This window comes from Setaria italica, chromosome I, assembly GCF_000263155.2.
Source record: "Setaria italica strain Yugu1 chromosome I, Setaria_italica_v2.0, whole genome shotgun sequence".
NCBI lineage: Eukaryota > Viridiplantae > Streptophyta > Magnoliopsida > Poales > Poaceae > Setaria > Setaria italica.
This window is the reverse complement of record NC_028450.1, coordinates 15107364-15126877: the sequence shown is the minus strand read 5'-3', so window position 1 is coordinate 15126877 and position 19514 is coordinate 15107364. Positions and strand designations below refer to the sequence as shown.

At 44.7% G+C, this 19514-nt stretch overlaps 2 protein-coding genes across 4 annotated transcripts; one reads left to right on the top strand and one right to left on the bottom strand.

Annotated features, from left to right (window-relative positions):
• Positions 1–6688: 6688 nt before the first annotated feature.
• LOC101753024 (oligosaccharyltransferase complex subunit ostc) lies at positions 6689–7625 on the bottom strand. The gene has a single exon (XM_004952291.2). The coding sequence runs from the start codon at positions 7559–7561 to the stop codon at positions 7010–7012; it is 552 nt and encodes a 183-aa protein (XP_004952348.1). The 5' UTR covers positions 7562–7625; the 3' UTR covers positions 6689–7009.
• A 133-nt stretch (positions 7626–7758) lies between these two features.
• On the top strand, positions 7759–16986 carry LOC101786485. Of its 3 annotated transcripts, none has more exons than XM_012842600.2 (12): positions 7759–8056; positions 9242–10270; positions 10374–10464; positions 12318–12517; positions 12616–13021; positions 13101–13201; positions 13280–13317; positions 14900–15074; positions 15205–15349; positions 15452–15570; positions 15657–15865; positions 16497–16986. In XM_012842600.2, the coding sequence occupies exons 2-11, from the start codon at positions 9293–9295 to the stop codon at positions 15807–15809; spliced, it is 2406 nt and encodes an 801-aa protein (XP_012698054.1). In that variant the 5' UTR covers positions 7759–8056; positions 9242–9292; the 3' UTR covers positions 15810–15865; positions 16497–16986. The 3 variants fall into 3 exon arrangements, with proteins under 3 accessions (XP_012698054.1, XP_012698055.1, XP_012698058.1); XM_012842601.2 differs by having other exon boundaries at positions 16482–16986; XM_012842604.3 differs by having other exon boundaries at positions 7760–8056; positions 14903–15074.
• The last annotated feature ends 2528 nt before the right edge of the window (positions 16987–19514 follow it).

Here is a 19514-nt window from a genome sequence, read left to right as displayed (position 1 = left end):
TTGGACCATTTGGTGCGTGCGTGCATGCATGGCTAAGTGTTCATGATTGCAATGCGTGCTGCTCATGATGGCGGCGATGATGGTGGCACGACGGCGCATTGGCACACACTTCCCTCATCGTGTTCGTGTCCGGTGTTGGGCACGGCACTACCTAGCTGGCTGCCTGCCTTTTGCCTCCGCCGTGCGCCCGTGCTCTAGTGCTCGCATCCCACACGGGAAAAGGGGAGCGAGCGATGCAAGTGAAAGCCCCCTTATTGCTTCCTTTAGCAATGTCAACTTGATGATGCATGCTTAAAGTTCTCTCTGTACTGCATGGCTCCCTCTTAATCTTGACTGCAAACCTTAATTAGCTGCATCGATGGTGTTTAGGGGTTAAGCGATGAGCTTTTAACAGAATTACTGGCCAATGATTAGCTTCAGCTGCTATAGCCTATAGGTAGCGTGATAGTTCGTCCTTGGATATATAGCTAGCCTTTCTGCGTCCTGCTTCAGAGTACTGTCACGATCATTGACCCCAAACACCGGTAAAAAACAAGGATCAGTCCTAGTTGGGAAACCTTATACATCTCAGTTTTTCTAATAAGGACTAATGCTATGCGATTTTTTACGCGAAATATACACGTGCACAGTCCGTGGGGTTCGAACCCACGACTTTAAGCCTCGCGCGTAGATTCCTTACCATCTCACCTACACAGCACATCTAACTCAGTAGTTGATGCAATCCTTTTGTAGTAACTCATGGAGGATCCTTTAGTCCAGGTTGGTAGTCCTGGTTGGTATTAACAACCGGGACTGAAGTCCTCGGAGGCTTTAGTCCGGGTTTGTAACACTAATCGGGACTAAATGATCACATTTAATCCCGGTTGGTGTTAACACTAATCGGGATTAAATTAAAAGTCTCCACGGACTACAAAATTTAGAGTCTTTTTTACTTACACTTGGTAGTTGACTATGACTCCTTCAGCGTCGCCATCACCATCAGGCCATGTATTGGACTGGACCAACCAGACATGGTGGCTAGTTTAGGATCGGGCGAGTCAGGGCGCTTGGATGTGACCCTCCATGGAGTGAGTGATCGAACTCCGGCACGCTGCACGCATTCGACCCGTGAATTATCCTTCACACACTTTGTTTAGACCCCCGAACAAATGGACCATGCTTTAGAAAGTGCAGGCGTTTTAGCAAAGTCCATGCGTACTTTTCAGTAATTTATTTTTGGGACTCCATTTTAATTCGTCTGGAGAGCGCATGCGCAGCGGAGGCCTGGAGCAAGTGGCCACAGAGAAAGCTCGAGTTCCGTCCACCCCTTTTGCCCACCTTTTCTTCTCACCAACGATTTGCACTGGAATGTGTAAAGAAAAATCGGAGAACACGCTGATGGATGATTTGCTCCTATGCTATCGTTGAACTTCCTCCCTTTTTTTTCCTTTTCTTTTCTGATCTGAAACACGCCGACGTCATTGCAGCGATCGGGAAAAGGAGAATTTAAGTGGCGTACAATGCAAATCTCTTCAAGCTTTGGATCCGAAGACCGGTTAGTTTAGTTATGACAAAATTGGCAACAATACAGCCTAAAAAAATGTTGGAATTTAGCTGGGACCCAAATTTTTCCACAAGATTGTTGAAGTAAATATCTGCCATCCTCCTCTTTTCTTCTCGTCACAAACTTCTTGTTTAGGGGGAAAAAAACTGATTTTAACGGGGGCGAGTTTAACCCCTCTGTGCACTGGAGGCGTTTCTTCCTGCAATTGTCGTTTGACAATCTCCGTGACGAATACTCCACTTGCTAAAACTAGCCAATGCCGTCCTTTGCCGTCCATTGATCTCCCTCCACGGAATTTATGCAGCAGCATCCGGCGGCGGGATCCTAGAAGGTTTTCGCTAGGACGACGCGAGCGATCCAGCAAAGGAACCAGGATGCCCCTGCCCGTGCGTGCCGTGCGCCCGCGCCATTGTTTATCTATCTCATCTACTGTGTCTGTGTGTGCGCTGCGACTGCGAGCGTTCGTTGGTGAGGAAGGCGGATAACTAGCTGGTGCGCGCAATCGCTTGCGCATTCGCCGGCGCGCAACAGCGCGCGATATGTCTGGTGGTTCGTTCGACCAGCACCACACAGGGGGCGCGCGGCAGCGCGCGCATGCGTGTGCAGTGGGTGCGCGCGGCCGGCTCGATGATGGATCGTGCTCTCGCGTGGTGCTTTCCACTACTACTTCTGTGGCGCAACGGCAACGTACATAATGTGCGATGGGTGGTAGGTGCTTCCGCCACTCCCTCTCGTTCGCTCGCTGGTGCACGGCAGCACGGGTGCCAGCCAACGGAGACAGTTGCATTAGCTAGCTCGCAGCACGACGACGTCGTCCACATCACACATATTGCTCCATTGTGGCGTGTCAACTCATGTACAGAAATGCGTGCGTTGTCGGATTCCTCGTGCCGCACGCGTACGAATACCACATTACTGTCTTCGCTGATCGTATCCGTCATTTGGCAGATAAGACTAATGGCGCGCGCGGGTCTATACGAACAACAGGAACCAGCCGGATCAGGTAGGTCTTCCATGGATTACGTGCGTAGTAGGGTGGTTCCGCCGGCTGGCCGATTGAGATCATCACCATGTAGAGGCACGCACACACGATAAGAAACCTACAGCCCAGTCCACGGAATCCATTCCATCCATCCACTACAGCCCATCCGTACCTGCCGGTGGATAGCGGCCGGCCGGCTCGTACTCGATGGGCCACAGGCACAGTGCGCATCCGCACAGCACGCGGCGGCAGGTCAATGCTCATGCTCTGAGCTGATTCCGCCGGCGCAGGCACACGCAGCCGCGCGTGGAGCTAGCCCCGCAGTAGCCAGGTAGCGTCGTAGCGATAGCTAGCCAGCTGGCCGGCCGGCGCGACGCCGCGGTCCGCGGATGGAGAGGGCCGGCCGTCCACGTCCGGTCCACTAGCCAGCCAGAGTGGCAGCAGGCACGCGTGCGCGTGGAGATCGCGCGTGGAGTCCTGCCGTGCCGAGCCAGCCGCGCGCGGCGCGGGCATCCCGCAACATCCCGCAGTCAGTTCTAGGGGAGCTAGAGCGCTAGTGCGTGCGTGCGCACGGCCGCACGGGCCGTCCTCCTCGGCTAGCTCCTCCCACTAGCGAGTATTGAACCCCCGTCACGTCCCGCGCACTGTGCACCGCCACCACAGGAACAGTTCGGGGAGTAGGGGGGAGCACCACTGTTCGGTGCGTGCTACTACTACTTTGACCTCACGGATCGAGCGCATGGAGAGGGGGTGAAATTCTAGCGTATTGGTGGAGCACTCCCAGCCTGCCCACGTCCCAGTGCGCCAATGGCATCCAGGCATCCGGCCATTGGCCAAGCTTTTCTGATTAGAAGCACTCCTTGCCTAGTTGCCCATGCTTTAGCGCCATGACACGGCCTTTGACACGCGTTGTAGCGGCACAAGCATCATCCGGCCAAACCCAACACTCGCAATTCGTCTAGCTCCTGTCCCGGCAATGCTTGATCTGTCTCAATCTTCAAGTTTCACCAGTCTCAATCTTCCAGTTCCATGTCTTTGCCAACAGAAGAAATCTCGACTAAGAAGAGATCGAGTTTACCCAAACGTAGTTGGGAGCCCGGCTTGTTGCAAGTACGCAAAAAGCAACACACTCCTCTTCCACGAGTTAGGCTTGTGAGAGCACGGGCAGAATTAGTCAATTAGGTCTTAAACCTTTTCCGCTGTCAATGTCATGAGTAACGTCTACTGGGACGAATGTTGCCTATACAGCACTTTAACCTTCCGTTAGAAAGCTCCACATTTCGTTGCCCCTCGTTGGCTATATGCTATTTTTAACAGTTGACCCATCAGGATACTTGAGAACAACACTTCAGGATACGCGAATATCCTCCTTGAAGCATAAACCTCATTTTCTCAAAAAAAATATAAACCTCATTTTCTCTATCAGATATCATGAATACTTGCAAACACAACCCACCTGATAATTAAGTTTCCTAGTGTCATCTTGGACTCGATCGCAAGCACAATACACAACAACAAAGAGTCAAAGAGAACAAAAAATTACCAGAAAACACAAGGACTGCCAGTAACGGGTCAAAGTGATGAGAATGATAAAAGGGCTACTATTCATACCATTTGCCAAAATCCGCAAAAATATAATTTGCCAGTAAAACACCTATATCCTAAATTTTAGCATCATAATTCGCATGTCTATATTTTATACCCTGGGTATAATCAGTTTCAAACACCAAACTAATCCCTAAGATCAACCTCATCCTATATATGTACTTCATATGAACATGCAAATAATCCTATATTTGTACTTCATATGAACATGCAAAGAGCAAGCTTGCACCATGTTTATGACAAGATGAGTGTACTCAGGTATCCACCAGGTCAGTTCAAATAAAACCAAATATAAATTTCATTCCAAACATTACATATTTCAATATCAGCACTGCATTAAAAAAAATTCCCTACTTCATGTCCATCATTTTGTTCACAGCATTCAAAAATATTCCCTACTTCATGTCCATCATTTTGTTCAACTTTCTATATTTGGAGCAGGTTAAACCCTTCTCTCTTTTTTCCACCCATTTAGGAGAACAGATGATTATATCATGACATATCATGCTTGTGCAATAATGTCCTTCTTTACTACATAAAAAGCATCAGCTGCTGGATAGAAAGCAAAAGCATTTATTTATAGCTGACAGTTAGCTTTTGCTAGATTTCTTTCTTATCACCTTTTCTTTTACATTTGTTTTGATTGTAGCTTGGGTCGGTGTAAATAAAGGGTGAGCTCCAAACTACAGTGGGAAAGGCCAAGTATACACCAACCATACTTTGGAGTGAGAAGGAGATCCTAACTAAAAAAATAAGGCATCATCATCATGTTATGGCCGATGTTGAATCAAAATTGGCGCTCTATGCCACATGCTCACACCAATATTTCAAAACAATGCAATATTTCCGTGCCACCATTCTAATACTATTTCTGCCACCAAATCACTGAGTCCCAACAAAAGGGAAATGGGCACTCTCTACAGAACATATGTTAGCATAGCAGTGCATATGATTCTTACTGAAGCTAGGATAACAGCTTCTGTCAAATGCATGCAAAATATTTCTAAATGGAAATCTCATCATGGGATTAGGGTAAACTATGATATGATATTAAATTACATTAAGATCATTTCCCTTTACAGCTAGAAAATATAGATAAACGAAGCAAACAAAAACTCTACTGTATTGTTATATCTACAGTGTGACGGATTAACATCAGCATGTGGATGTATATAAATGAAGGCACCCAATATGGAGTGCAAGTGTGTAGTAACATTATCCAACAAATTTGGTAAAATGATCTGATTCCTTAAATACAGTAATTTCCTCGTGCAATCAGCCAGTTTTGAAGGTCATTCATTACATTTCACAAGCCAAACAAAAGATTGTAGGACTAGACACACTTATTCTACTAGCCAGGCACAGCCACACAAGATTGACAAGAAAACCTAGGACCATTGATGTTAGAATGTGAGCAATTTTCAAGCCAAAAAGACTCAAAGTCACCACGGATTTGAATATAGGGTTATACTAAATCATACAATTAGCAAGAAAAAGGAGACACAACATTTAGGGATTATCTATGCATATTTTCTAGAGGAGAAATCTATCTATTTGCACAATGCAACTTTCTTGTTTCTTATTTCACATCAACTTGTACTGTTGATTTCATCCGTACTGTGATATTTTTCACAGATGGGATCCCTCGGTCCCATCCATTCAATTGGAACAAATAATTCCCCCTAAAAATTTTGAGCACCAATGCTTTCCTATTAAAGTTTATAACATAAATGAGAGTTAAAGCACCACAAGTACATTAGTGATTTTGCCTGTGTAAATTCTAGGTTAAGATTTCCACAAACACTTGTTAAATGTCCTACGGTATCTTCTGCTGACTGCTGATAAATGATTATTCCTTAACTTACATAATGTGGGACTATTTTAATTTAATTTAACAACATGAGTGCAGATGTAGGATTATACCTACTATTCAAAAGAACAAATCTAAAGCTTCTCCAAGATCCCAACAACTACACCAGCACATGCATAAGTGGATGTGAAGCTTGAGTTTCAAACCAGAAATCAACAACATATCTGGTCCTATATTAATTTTTTCATGGTACGAAGCCTAACTTTATGCTAGTGAAAATACTCCAGAACAGTCAAGAAGCAGGTCACCAAAATAGTATTAGCTTAGCCAATTACGATGACAATGTATCTCAGTTAGATTCACGTATATATGTATTCAAACAGACTAAAAATGCTAATTACAAGAATTAGTAAACATGTCAACATGAACTAAGGTTTTATATCTTCAGATAGTCATTAGCATGTGAAAAAAGTACTAGCTCTGCATGCTTCCAAAATTCAAAATGGAAAGATCTAATAAATAAACTTCCAATAGTTTACTTAACTTACAATAGAGATAGAAACAAGTCAATGAAAGCTCACCACTTTATCAACATATCATGAAAACATTGTAAAATTCGAAAAGAAAAATGTCAAGCACACTAGCATCCAATATCCTGTAGGTAAATGGATCTGATAATATCTACTTTAACACAAGATACCTCATCTCCGCATTCTTCCAACAATTCAGAGTTCAATGTCCAAGAAAGTTAAGGAAAACAAGTGATACAAAGTACTTAGTAAAAAAACAGTAGTCACCAACTACAACAAATTGATCCACTTAGTAGCAATTGGAATCTAACGAAAGCACTGAATCACAATACTGCCCCGTTTAGTAACATTGCGAAATGGTAATTGGCATCCAACAATTCAGAGTTGATGATGATATCATACAATATACTATGATGTAACATTAACATAATTAAAAAAGGGGTTCGCTAGTTCCATCAAACACATCACGCAGATCTATTTAGATGTAGCGAGATCTTGCAACGGATCTGGTCTAATTAAACCAGTAAGATCTATCAGCCTCACCATAGGTAGCCGGGGATCTTGATGCGGAGGAAGAGCATGGCCATGGCGTAGGCGATGACGACGGCTACTGCGCCAGAGCCGCCGAAGGAGACGCGGAGGCTCCGGGGTCTGGTGCGATCGGCGGCGAGGTCGAGGAGGATGATGCCTATGCCGCCGAGGAGGAACATGAACCCGGAGGAGAGCCCCTCGATGATGTACTGTCCGTTGACGCGCCCCGGGAGGAAGACGACGGGGCGGACGGCGCCGGTGGCGGGGTCCTGGGCGCTGCCGATGCCGGGGGGCTCGACGATGACGTCGTATACGAGGCCGGAGACGACGGCGAAGTAGGTGAGGAGGATGAGGGAGAAGACGGTCATGGGGGAGGGGAGCGCCAGGTTGGACGGCAGCCTGAGGCGGGTGCGCGGCGGCCTGAGGAAGGAGAAGGGCAGCACTCGGAGGAGGTGGAACAGGGGGTCGATGGAGTCGAAGTCGGATCCGTGGGTCTGGGCGGCCGCGGCCGCCGCGGCGGCGGCGGCGCTGCCGGCGGCGTGGTCCGATCTGGGAGGCATCGCGCGCGTCGAGCAGGGAGAGGAAAGACGAGCCTGGGGTTTGGGAGTGCTGGGGCTTTTCGGGACCTTCAGCGGTCCCATACATATCCGTGGTGTATCCACGTATACCCGATTAAATGGGCCGAAAACTTCGGATCGGAAACGTTTCTGCGCCTGGATTCGGCCCATCCGGCCCAACATCACAGCACATCCCACCTCCTGCCCTGCTCCCGTGACCCGTCGGGCGTCGGCTCTCCCACGCGCAGCCGCCTCACGCAGCGCATCGCCGCATTCTCCCGCTCGACCTGACGGCTGACGCAGCGCCTCCGCCTCTCGTCGGCCGCCGTCCGCTGGCCGCCGTCCGTGAGGCCGCCTCCTGCCAGCCGCCGTCCGCCTCCCGCGGCCACGGGCCGCGAGGCCGCCTCCCGCCGGCCGCAGGCTGCCTCCCGTCGGCCTCCGTTCGCCCGTGATTACTCCCGTCGGCCTCCGGCGTAAGGAGCCCCAGCCCCTGTTCAGGTGCGTGACTTCCTCTGATACTGGTAGTGCAGGCCTCCCGTGAACCGTGAGTTCCTCCCAGTAATGGTAGCATAGCATCCGTAAAGTGCATAGAGATTTACATTTTCTGTGTAGTGTATCCAGGCAATTTGGAAGTATAATCCATAGTCTACAGAATAAGGGCCCATGCAAGCATGGATGGTGGATTAAGTTCAGGGGCAGTGTGATCTTTATAATGTTGGCTATTGCACAGTTGTTGATTATCCTTTCTTTTCAATACTTAACCGGTTCAAATACAATTGCTTGGAGAATAGTACCATATAGATTGCAAGTAGGTGGTAACGTGATGATAATTGGCCAATCTCCAGAATCTGGATATGAGTTTATATTGATTGATTGCAGTCCCAGGCTCCCATCCTCTCCTAAATTAGAACCTGCTATCATGTTATTCTCAGTGTAATAGACCTTAAATGTCTCTATGTTGAATTTGAACATCTATTTTGCAATTTAATATGCATTGTTATTTATTTATTAAAAAAATAGTTAAAACGTATCCGCGTATCGGGTTGTTTAAGAAATTGCCGTATCCGCGTATCCATATCCTTCCGATACCGATACGCGTATCCGTATCCGTGCTGCATAGGGTAGGACACTGAAACGGTTTGACAATTCTAGATAGCATTTGCAATGTGCAAAAGCAACCACGTTTAAGCTTAGTCTAGACAGTAGTATTGCTGATTTAGGCATCCTGGGAAAATTGCGAGTGGGGTCTGGATATATTAGAGACAATGCTGTGATATGGCTTTTGCTGAGTGGTACAGCATAAACCAATCAGGCATTGCCCCCAACTTTCCTGGATTTTTTTGTCTGTTTTGACATAGTGCTATATCCATTGTTGTCGTCGTGTGCTTTGCTGCGGTTTAGTTAGTTATATGTAACTGCCGATTGTCCTCCATCTAGAGCTCTGCCATTACTCGCACGTGATGTTCCACTGTGTTTGCCTGCACTACTGCTTCAGACTTGTGTAATTGTAAGTGCCATATGATTTGGAAGTTTGTATTTAATTCAAATTTAATTGAATTCCCGAAGTTCTCGTGAAATATCCTTATCCTAACTCTACAGCCCCCAAGGATTTTTATTTCCTTTTTCTTGTCCGTTTCTATTTTTGCCACCGTTGCTTTCCTAAACGTGTAATATTCTTTTCAGTGACATTCAAATTTAAGATAATCTGCTGTAGAACACAAACGTTCGCCACAGATGATTGATGATGAGGCCAATTTCGACATCCTTGATGCCTCAGAAGAAGTGCAGGCTGCTGCAAAGTTCCGTCCCAAGCAACGGGCCAAACCCCGAAAAACAGTTTTGTCATCCAGATCTGCAGCATCTAATCCTACTGTAGAAAATGGAAATGGAAAACTAGGAGTCTCAAATCAAGTCAGTTCTTCTAAAGAACTCACTAGCCAAGAAAGAGCATCCTTGACATGCCCTGGTAGTGAGACAATTGATGATGTAGCTGGTTCTCAAGTTATTCTTGAGACATCATCGGATGATGTGCTGACAGTTCCATTGGGACCTCCGGGTGGTACTTCTGCTGCAGATAGGATTTCTCAAGATGACAAGAACAATGCTGATTCGTCTAAATTAGCTACGCATAAAAAAATCTTGGTGGTTCCAGATATCCAAGTGTCACCTGCTAGTTCATGTGGCAAGACTATTGATGATATAGTTGAATTTGAGGAACTGTTTGGTGCACAGGATAAGGAGGAAAGAGATGCAAAGTTCCAGCCAAAGGTACAGACGAAGCTCCTTAAGGCCACCAAATCTCAAAAGACTAACCAAAAGGTTGAAGCTTCCCCTGTAGACGAGGCTACACAAAAGGAAAGCCGTGATAATATTCAGACAAGACTCCATTATGATCAGCTACAGGACCCTAAATGTCATGGAAGCGTGCAGACCCCAGATTCTGAAGGATTATTGGCAACCAGTAATAATGATATTGGCAATTTAGCTAACCTCGACAGTGTCCTTGAGGTGTCAGTTCAAGAGGAAACAATAGCGAAGTTTCGTCCTAAATTGCGACCGAAGCCTGCGATGGTTTCATCGAAGGTTGTTGGGACTAATGATAATACCACTGCAGCTACTCTGATGGTTGGAATTTGTGCCGAAAACAATGATGTGCCAACAAAACCTAAAGATCAAGAAACCATCACCGCTCCAGCCACTTGGTCACCACAGGTCAGTGCCATATTTTGAATATTCCATTAATTAATGTGTTGATATTTCATATGGTAATTAGTAGCAAAAATGTTTCCTTATCCAACTGTTTTTGGCATTTTAGGATGTGGATGCTACTGTTGATTTAGACAACCACAATGAACTAATTAATTCTCCTATTGATGGTACTCAATCGATGGTTGGAGAAGTCTCAGGTACACTTGCTTCTACTGGTGGGGCTTCTTATTTACTGTTGTTGGCCCAAACACTACCGAAGATACACGCAAACACACTTGTTTCACGCAGAAACAAATACTAGTTGCCGCAGCAACCTATCTGGAACCGATCCACTTGATCAGTTCCTTCCAAAGTGCCTATAGTTGCCTCCGGTTAGCCTACAAGCCTCCGGCTACGGCAACTCCTACACTCCAACCTGGGCAGTCCTCAAAGGCTACCTGCCAGCCAGCCAAACACTCTCCTCTTGAGTGTGGAGAGAACCACCAGACCACTCTCTTTGGTGCTGCTAGAACTCTCAAGGGAGTCTATCCCTTCTCTCTATTTATAGCACTACTACACAGCCATAGTGGCTTACATGCCAAGGCAAAGACTTGACTAGACTTGGTCTCTAAGCCAAATACTTGGTCCCTAAGGCTTGACTTGACTAGACTTGGACCCTAAGTAATTTACATTTAACTACTCTGCACTGCTAGTCAAGATTATTGCTAACAACTGTGTATGGCATCTTTGTTCTTTGCATTTGAGATTTAACAAGGCTGAAAAAACTCATTAAGTACAGATGAGATTGAAGCTAAGTTTATTACGGACTTGTGCTTATTGTTGCCTTAATACTGACTATGTACTCCACTGCATGGATGGTTAGGTCAACGTCACTGCTGCTGTTTTAAATACATAGTTTTGTATTGTGTTATTTTTAAGACGTAAGTTGTGTTTGCTCAAACAGCGTTTCTGAGATCTAACACTTTATTTATTTAAAACAGTTTTTCCAGAAGTCTTAGCCCCTAACTATAAAACCAGATATCCTACCCCGTAAACCTGTGACTTTGGGCCACATAAACCCTATTTGTTGATGTGGTTTTCCTAGGTTGAAGTGTTATGTAGGGTGGTTTTGCCCAGGTGGGCTGACATATGATCTATCAAGTGCTGATTCTCCAACTAAATAAAAACAAAAACTTTATGAAACAGCCACTAGGATCCATTAGCCACCAACCTCTACTGTAGCTCCTTAATCTGGCATTTCATAAAAAACAGGCGCAACGAACAAGTGATGGGGGTCTAGGGCCAATGTCATGGCATCCTTGCTGCTGGAGAAACTACAAGCGACAACTTGATGGGATTAGGTGGTACAGCAACATGACTTCTGCCGCTGGCATTGACAATCTACACTTTTTAATGGGCATGAGCTACACCTTGAAAAGCTGCAAGCTTGTGCATGCTTTGACATGAATCAAATATGCGTTTTAATTTCTCAGGACATGACAAAAATGTCCAAATGCATCAAGGCTAGGTTCTAGTAGGACGGTAGACCATCACCAACCACCTAAATGGTTATAAAGCGAGCTATGCGGCTAGTCATAATTGTATCAACTAGTGCCTAGGTAGCTGACTTGGGCAACACTGATGTAAATGTAGTACTAGATTTCATTATAAAGTTACATGCGTATTGTTTCTCAAAAGGATAGAGCTGGTGGGTATATGGGTTCTCCCTATCCCATTTTTGTATGTCCGTGTATAGTGCTTGACTACATAAAATTGTATCTATATATTTTTTTAACAATAGATTACCAGTTAATTTTGTTTTTCTTCGCAGTATGCTTAATCTTAGGAAGCATGAAACAAAGTATCAGATATTTCTCTAGTATCAAATATCAATTGAAGCTTTTTTGAATGGCTTTTCGAATTTGACCGATATTAACTTTGTTATCTGCATAAGGTTCATTCATATCAGGTTTCTCATAATGAATTGTTAACTGTGTGTAGCAATTTGTCTTTGTTTGAGTAATCTCTTTGGTACTTATTCTCATAAAGAGCAAACACATTTATTTTGTAGCTGAAGCTACTTGTAAGTCTCAACCTAGTGTTGGAAGAGAAAAGGGGAAAGGGAAATCTGTATCTTTTGCGATGCCAGATGCTTCTGGGGTCGTTACTCCTACAGTTACCAATTCTGAGATGGATAACGTCAGCGATTCCTATAATGACAAATTGATTGATGAAAATTTAAGTAACTTGTCGCAGCAGACAGTTCAAAAGGTCAGTGCATTTGATTCTGCTTAGAAGATGTAGCTATTTATATTTCCATGACTATCGCAAGGTTTCTCCTTACTCTGTATTTTTTACTTTTCATCCAGAATTCTAATGATCAGGAACATAATGAGGGGGAACCATTAGATCCTCCTGTTGAACAACAACCAAAATCGGGTGTTGGAGAAATCGGGTCATCTATGAAACTACGTAGCAGGAAAAAGTCACAGAAAGTTGGGACACATAAGGATACGGATGACTATTTTGATGAAGACTTTGTTGAACCTTCATTAGCTGAAGAAGATAATGATAGTGGTGATGATTACACTGCTGGTACTACACGGAAGGTTAGGAAAAAGCCAAGGGATAGTGTAGAAGAGTCACTGCAGCAAAAGGTCCAAAAGGATAAAAGCCAGGTATCTTCACGGGGCCGCAAGAGAACTTTGAAAGATGCGTCGGCAGAAAAACCTGAGAAGAAGCTTACCCACAGAATTCGTCAGAGCAGAGCGAAAGGTTGGTGGCTTAAATATTGAAGCATCAATTTAGATAATGTTAGTTTTCATTCTTATATCTTGGGCCTTTATTGTTTAAGAGGTTAAGACTTTACTGGAAAAACCTCGTGAGGAGATAGATCCCATGAAGCTAAGTGCAGCACATCTCAGGTTGTTACAAGAGGCCAGAGAGCGTGTTAATGTGAGTTTTGTGGCATGTTTTGTAGTTATATTTTTAAACACATTTATGCTAATTCTAATGATTTTTGGGCTTCTTCAGGGAAAAGAGAATCCACCTGAGCCATCCTCTAATTCAAGGTATACTATTTTTTACCCCATTTCTTTGAATGCTATGCATGATATTATATTAGCTGTGCTGAGAGTGTTGAACTCATCATTCTGGGTGCCTGGACCCTTTGGAAACATCGTAATAAATGTGTCTTCTACGGAGCTTTCCCTTGCATCTCAGAAGTCAAGAGAAATCTCAAATTGAGGCTCACCTCTGGTGCCAAAGGCCTTAGGAGTCTAGGTCTAGGATAGGTTGATGGCCTAAGTTGTTGGTCAAGTCATGTCTATTCTGTAACTGGTGATTGTGTTTGACTTTCACTGCTACCTGCTTAAGCCTAATCTATTGAGGTGATGTGTTTGCTTTTGTAAGGGTCCGGATGTTCTCTCTTTAATACAAAGATACATAGATCTCCTGCATGTTCGAGGAAAAAAATAAAGATACCATATAAGTAGATGTTAGGGTATTGGGCTACCCCTTGGGTTTAGGGCACTAGAGAGGGAGGGGGAGGTGGCCGGCGGCCATGGAGGGGGGTTGCGCAGGAGGTGGAGGAGGGGGCGGCGCAGGGAGAGAGGGAGAGAGAGTTTTAGAGTTTTACCCCTTAATTCCTTGCTTGATTAATTTGGTACATGGGGCCTTTATTGTATAGAGGGGACACGACTTGGCTCTCAAGGAACCCTAACATCTTGGCTTGCAAGCCATCCTAATATCTAGACTCTTCCTAATTCCTAGCCTAAGTAGACGGGCGGAGGCCGGCATGCTACAGCACCCACGGGTACTGTTCACGCGGGTCCTTTTGGGCCAGTTCTGGGCCCCCTTTGGCCCAGCCGGCCTCGGGCCAGCCTTTGGCCCAACCGGCCCAGCTGGGTCCTCCAGGTCCCTAACAGTAGATCTTGGGCATTTGGATGGGAGTGTACCACTCCCTACTTTTCATCCAGATATGTCATCTAGCAAAATGGATCCTGCAACAGCACATTTCATCATATATGTTAGCCTGTTAGTATCTATATATTGATTTCCAAATTTTGTTGAATTATTTATTTTTTCATGGAGACATTTTTCATAAACGTTCAGATAGGTTATTGTTTGCATTGATGGCATTGATGCTGCTATTGTTAGTTATAGAATCATTGTCTGTATTCTTTAGTAGTTTTTGGACTTCATTAAAGCTTATATTGCACTCCTATTAGTGCTATGTATTCCCTTCCTGATATTTTATTTCATACAACATCTGTTGAGCAGCCCAAACCCTTCCGCTGTATATCAGCTCCTCCCCCTTTTGGCTGTAGCGAATTTAAAAGTTCCAATCTGACCTTCCTCGTGATGAAGTCTCTCAATATGTTCATGTCCTCTCTGCTTGGGCTGTGGCTTTTCCAAACATAGCGTCTGATTGGCTACCCAGAAGTGCAACTTGAAGCTGACGCATCCTGTTTGCCAATTTTACTCTTTTTCTAAATGGCTGATTGGTTTGACTGAATTTAAGTTGAAGACTAAAATATCGTAGACATACTTGATCAAAATTTGAACTTAAAAGGGTTAAACTGAATACTTCAGTTTTGAACTTCTTGATTCCTGTTTCTCCTTTTCTCAGCTAATATGTTATCTTATGAACAGCAGCTTTCAATTTGATGATATGGACGATTTGGACTATAGAGATGAGGAAAGAAACTTCGACAATGATAGAACACAGAACCCAGCACAAAATGTAACAAAATTGAACTACCATTCCTACATGAACAAACAAACTCGAGGCAAATGGTCAAAATCTGATACTGACATGTTTTACAAGGTATTGTTTTTTTTGAGATCAAGTCCTTGGACTGCTAGGTTCGCTTCATACTACCTCAGTTCTTCTAAAGTGTTTTCTTACCTGTTTTTGTTGATGCCGGTTCAATGCTTTTGGATTAATTCTGGACCAGGGTCTTCGACAATTTGGTAGTGATTTTGCAATGATACAGCAATTACTCCCTGATAAGACTCGTCACCAGGTGCGGGCAAAATTTAAAACTGAGGAGAAAAAAAATCCGTTGCTAGTCCATGATGCTATAATTCATCGCTCAGGAGGTGTGATATTGCTTAACTCGGGTCAACATATGTTTTCCCCCCTGATCTTTGATCTAGCTTAACTTAGTGCTTGTATTTTACCAATTTAATTTATTTGTGCAGATAATCTGTATTTCAAAACGGTAATTAAGAATCTCAACATTGAAGATGTTGCACAGCAAGAGATTAACAATACCCGTAAACAAGATGGCGCATCAAGTGAACGAGGCCCTGGAAAAGAGGTTTTTCTTGAACACACACTATGTTTAAATTGGATTTATTCAAGTAGCATTTAATTAGATTAGTATCTTATTTTCACTGTTTGTAGAATGTACTGGATGATTTCATCCATGGGGAGGAAGATGATTCGAATTGGTTGGATGAAGAGCACAGTGTACAAAAGCCTGATGTGCAAGAAGAAGAGCATGCTTCTGGAAACGATGACGATGGTGATCTTGGGGATGTTTTCGATTGGTACTAGTACGATAATCACGACAGAAATTAGGGATCACGATCTAATTCTGCTTACTTTGTGAGGTATGGACATGTGTTGTGATCAATTTTTATTATAGTAATGCAAATGTACTGATGTAAACAGTTGCATTGCCAGGTTAGACAATACAAACCAATTCATTTTAGCTTTTAGGATGGCTGTAGGGTTTGATGTTATTCCGTTGCTCCTTAATTATATTTTCAGTTCTCTTTACTCGCAGAATACTTTCTAACTTATATTGTTTGTGCAGAAGAATGATTTGTCCATACATGTCTGAGCACCTTTCCCCCTTTGTTTCTCCAATAGCATCCTCTGTTGCTGTGTTTTCAGTAAATGACCAATGGTGCTAGATGTGTTTGTAGAATTTGTACCATGCTGTTTATTATCAGTTGATTTTTGATAATTGCCAGAAACATTGATGGTTGGCCATATGCGGTCAAGTTCTTGTCATGGTTAAAGGTTCTGGCTATAATTATGTGTACTTGGATCGCCTAACAAGAAAACGGATGCATAAATATGTTCTGCAATTATTAAAACTATTAAAGAGAAAGAAAATGTGCTAATACCACACCGCATTCAAAGGCTGTCCTACAATCCTTAATTTTTCTCTCGAACACCTATCCTTTATTTTCAAGTAGGTAGATTCTTATACTTTTGTAGTTTTATCTGGATCAGGTACCTGGGTGGGGTTTACTTGCTCCCTGCTGGCCCGTGAGTTTCCCAGCTCCCTACTAGTTGATTGCTAACCAGAGGATAGTGACAGACAGTATTCGTATCCCTGTTGCGCTGATATTTAGATGGAAGGGGGATATAATGACACATCCTTCATGTAATGGTTTTTTTGGCCAAGTGGACCTGTGATGTCCTGGTGATTACCATCAGTAGTCACTAGTCAGTAACGGTGGTAGTTACAGATGTCTCCTGGAGTGCCAAGCTTTGCAAGCAGATGGGAAATGATGAATAGTTGATATCATATGATGCTGGTGAAGTGGCCCTGCCGTAGCTTCCTTTCAACTAATATGTTATTTAACTTGCTGGTAAATCGAGAGTTCGATGGATGTTAGACACGTCATTATTCTCTTGGGTACTTTTGTATATTGTTGATGCTCTGTTAACTGAATTCTGATGATTTCTTTGAAAGGTGACGAGGTTTCATTTGCTGTGATCTCGGTTTCTTTATTACCTCATTTGACATGTTTCTCGATTCACTATCCTGCTAAGCTAGAACAGTTTCCTTGTTTGTATGGAAATGAATGTTGTGTAACGCATGGCCGTGACATTGCTTATGGGTGCCGAAGCTTAACCCATTGCTTATGTGATCAAGATCAATTTCCGGAGGATATCTGACGTATGCTAAAAATTTTCGAATGCCACTATTACTCTTTTGTTACTTTTTAGTGACCAATGAATATTTATTGTTCCTTTCTTACACAGTAAAGTTATATTTGTGACTGTATGGTAGATCTGAAACCTAGAAGCCCATTAGCTTGTAAATTCAGTTTTATACATAAAAAAAGGCCATAGAACTGACCACCTCAGTAAGGGTACTTGTATTGACAGATAATTAGTCTTTGGTTAGCAAAGCCCTATATGCCTGACTTAAACTCGACGTATAGATCATAAAAATCATAAGCCAAAAATAAAAACAAATTGTATGGTTGATGATTAGTATATTTTCCACATAATAGACGATATGAGACGCGTAGCAAAACAAATTAGTCATATTTTATTATTAATACATATTAACATTTGTGACAATGTAGACATCCTCAATATTGCAGCTCAAAGTTCTAAAAAAGTTCACTTCTGACGAAATGCTCTCGAGTGCCGTTTTCAGGTGCCAATCCGAATTTATTAGGTTACTTACAGATGAATCCCGCATTTTCCCTTTCTTTTTAAGTAAACAGCACGATACGGTGCCCATTTCTATTGACAGAGAAGAGTAGTAAAATCCCTAGGGGGCAAAACAAAAACAAAAGATATTTACGACAACACCAAAGATGCTGGAGCTCAGCCATGGGGACGCAGGATCTCAGCCAGCTTCTTTGCACCCGCCAGTGCCAAGTTCTGGCTTCTTCCTTGATTTTTTTTTCCAAAGAGTGAAAGGGCCGACAACTCTTTGTGCCGGAACACTGATTGGTTCCTTTCTTTCCATACCCTTCAAGAGTAAATTCCTTCAGTACCATTAAAAGCTATACCAAATAGAGCATCCCTCCACTGCCATTGAGGCTATATTTGGATACAGCGTGTTAAAGTTTAACAGGATGTTAAACTTTAACACTAGGGTGTTAAAGTTTAACACATGAGAATGTTTGGATGGTCTGTTAAACTTTAACACCAAATGTTGGAATTGACACTATTGCTTCTACCCCTCCTCAACTTCTTCCAGCCGCACCGCGCGAATCTGCATGAAACCACAACTTCTTTCTCCCCTCTCCTTTACCGCCGAATCCCCCGACCCCGTGGCTCCCACACGGCCAGGCGCCGTAGATGCCGCCGGCCCCGGCACCCCCGCATGGCCAGATCCCAGTGGAGCTCCTCGATGGCCGCTGCTCCTCCGCACGGGTCGTCGAGGATGGTGAGCACGAGGTGAGGCACGCCGACGCGGTGGTCGTTGGCCTCGACGTTGCCGCTCTCGATGCGCGTGGTGCGCGTAAGCGTGCTTGAGCGCGGCCGCATGGAAGGGCGAGTGGGTGCGGGGACGCGCCCGCTCACCCCGCCACGCAAGCGTCTCGAAGCAGCGGCGTTGGGCCGGAGAGCAGCGCGGCCGCCGTGTGGAGCGGCATGGTGTGCATGTGGCGTCGCTTGGACGCGTACGCCACGGCGGCGTCGGGTGTCAGCAGTGGCGCGGCTGACGGCAGCGTGGCGATAGCAGGCCCCCTCCAGATCCGCGCGCTGCCTTCGGATCAGCGTGCCTCGGGGCTGAGCTTCCGCTGCGACGCCCCCGCGGTTGCGGCCGCCGCCATCGCCAGCGGCGATAGAGAGGTGGAGGAGGAGGGGGAGGAGGAGGTAAACGAGGACGGGGAGTTGGGGCCATGCATCATGGGAAGAGTTGCGTGGCCGGCTGCGCCGCAGTTGGCAGCGGTGTCGGGCGGAGGTGGCATGGTCGGCGTTGGCGGCGGTGCCGAGTGGATCCGGGGAGGAGGGGGAGGACGCGACGGAGGAGGGGGGAGGGTGCCACGACGGAGGATCCGGCCAGGAGGAGGGGCGGCGCGGCGGATCTAGCCAGGAGGAGGGGTGGCGCGACGGATCCGGCCAAGCGGATAGGATGAGCAGGAGGGGAGGATGCGCAGGCGGCGGGGAGGAGAGAGAGGAGAGGAGAGGAGAGGAGAGAGAGTGGGTAACCTGAGAAAACGTGGACTAGAGACCACTTTTAACATCTTTAGCAAGTTTTAACACCCCTTCACGTGTTTATGAAAAATGGGGTGTTAAACTTTAACACCTCACTTTTTAACACAAGTGTTTAATAGAAAGTGTTAAAAAGTGTTAAAAGTGATTTTAACACCCTCTTCCCAATCTAATTTCCCGTCCCCTATCTGCCACTCCTATCACTTTTATTGTCACGGCGTTAAAAAATCCGCCGTTCTCTCTCCTCTCCTATTCTCTTGACTTTCCTCTCTGTAACAACTCTACCTAAATTAAGTACTTTTAACTCTAAACCAGTGATAAATCCTTAATTTAAGAAGTGAAATG

Coding starts and splice junctions, on each gene's coding strand:
- LOC101786485 (XM_012842600.2), top strand. CDS start 9,293: ATGATTGATGATGAGGCCAATTTCGACATCCTTGATGCCTCAGAAGAA. Junction 10,465..12,317: donor GATGGTTGGAGAAGTCTCAG/GTACACTTGCTT, acceptor TTTATTTTGTAG/CTGAAGCTACTTGTAAGTCT. Junction 13,318..14,899: donor GAGCCATCCTCTAATTCAAG/GTATACTATTTT, acceptor TCTTATGAACAG/CAGCTTTCAATTTGATGATA.
- LOC101753024 (XM_004952291.2), bottom strand. CDS start 7,561: ATGCCTCCCAGATCGGACCACGCCGCCGGCAGCGCCGCCGCCGCCGCG.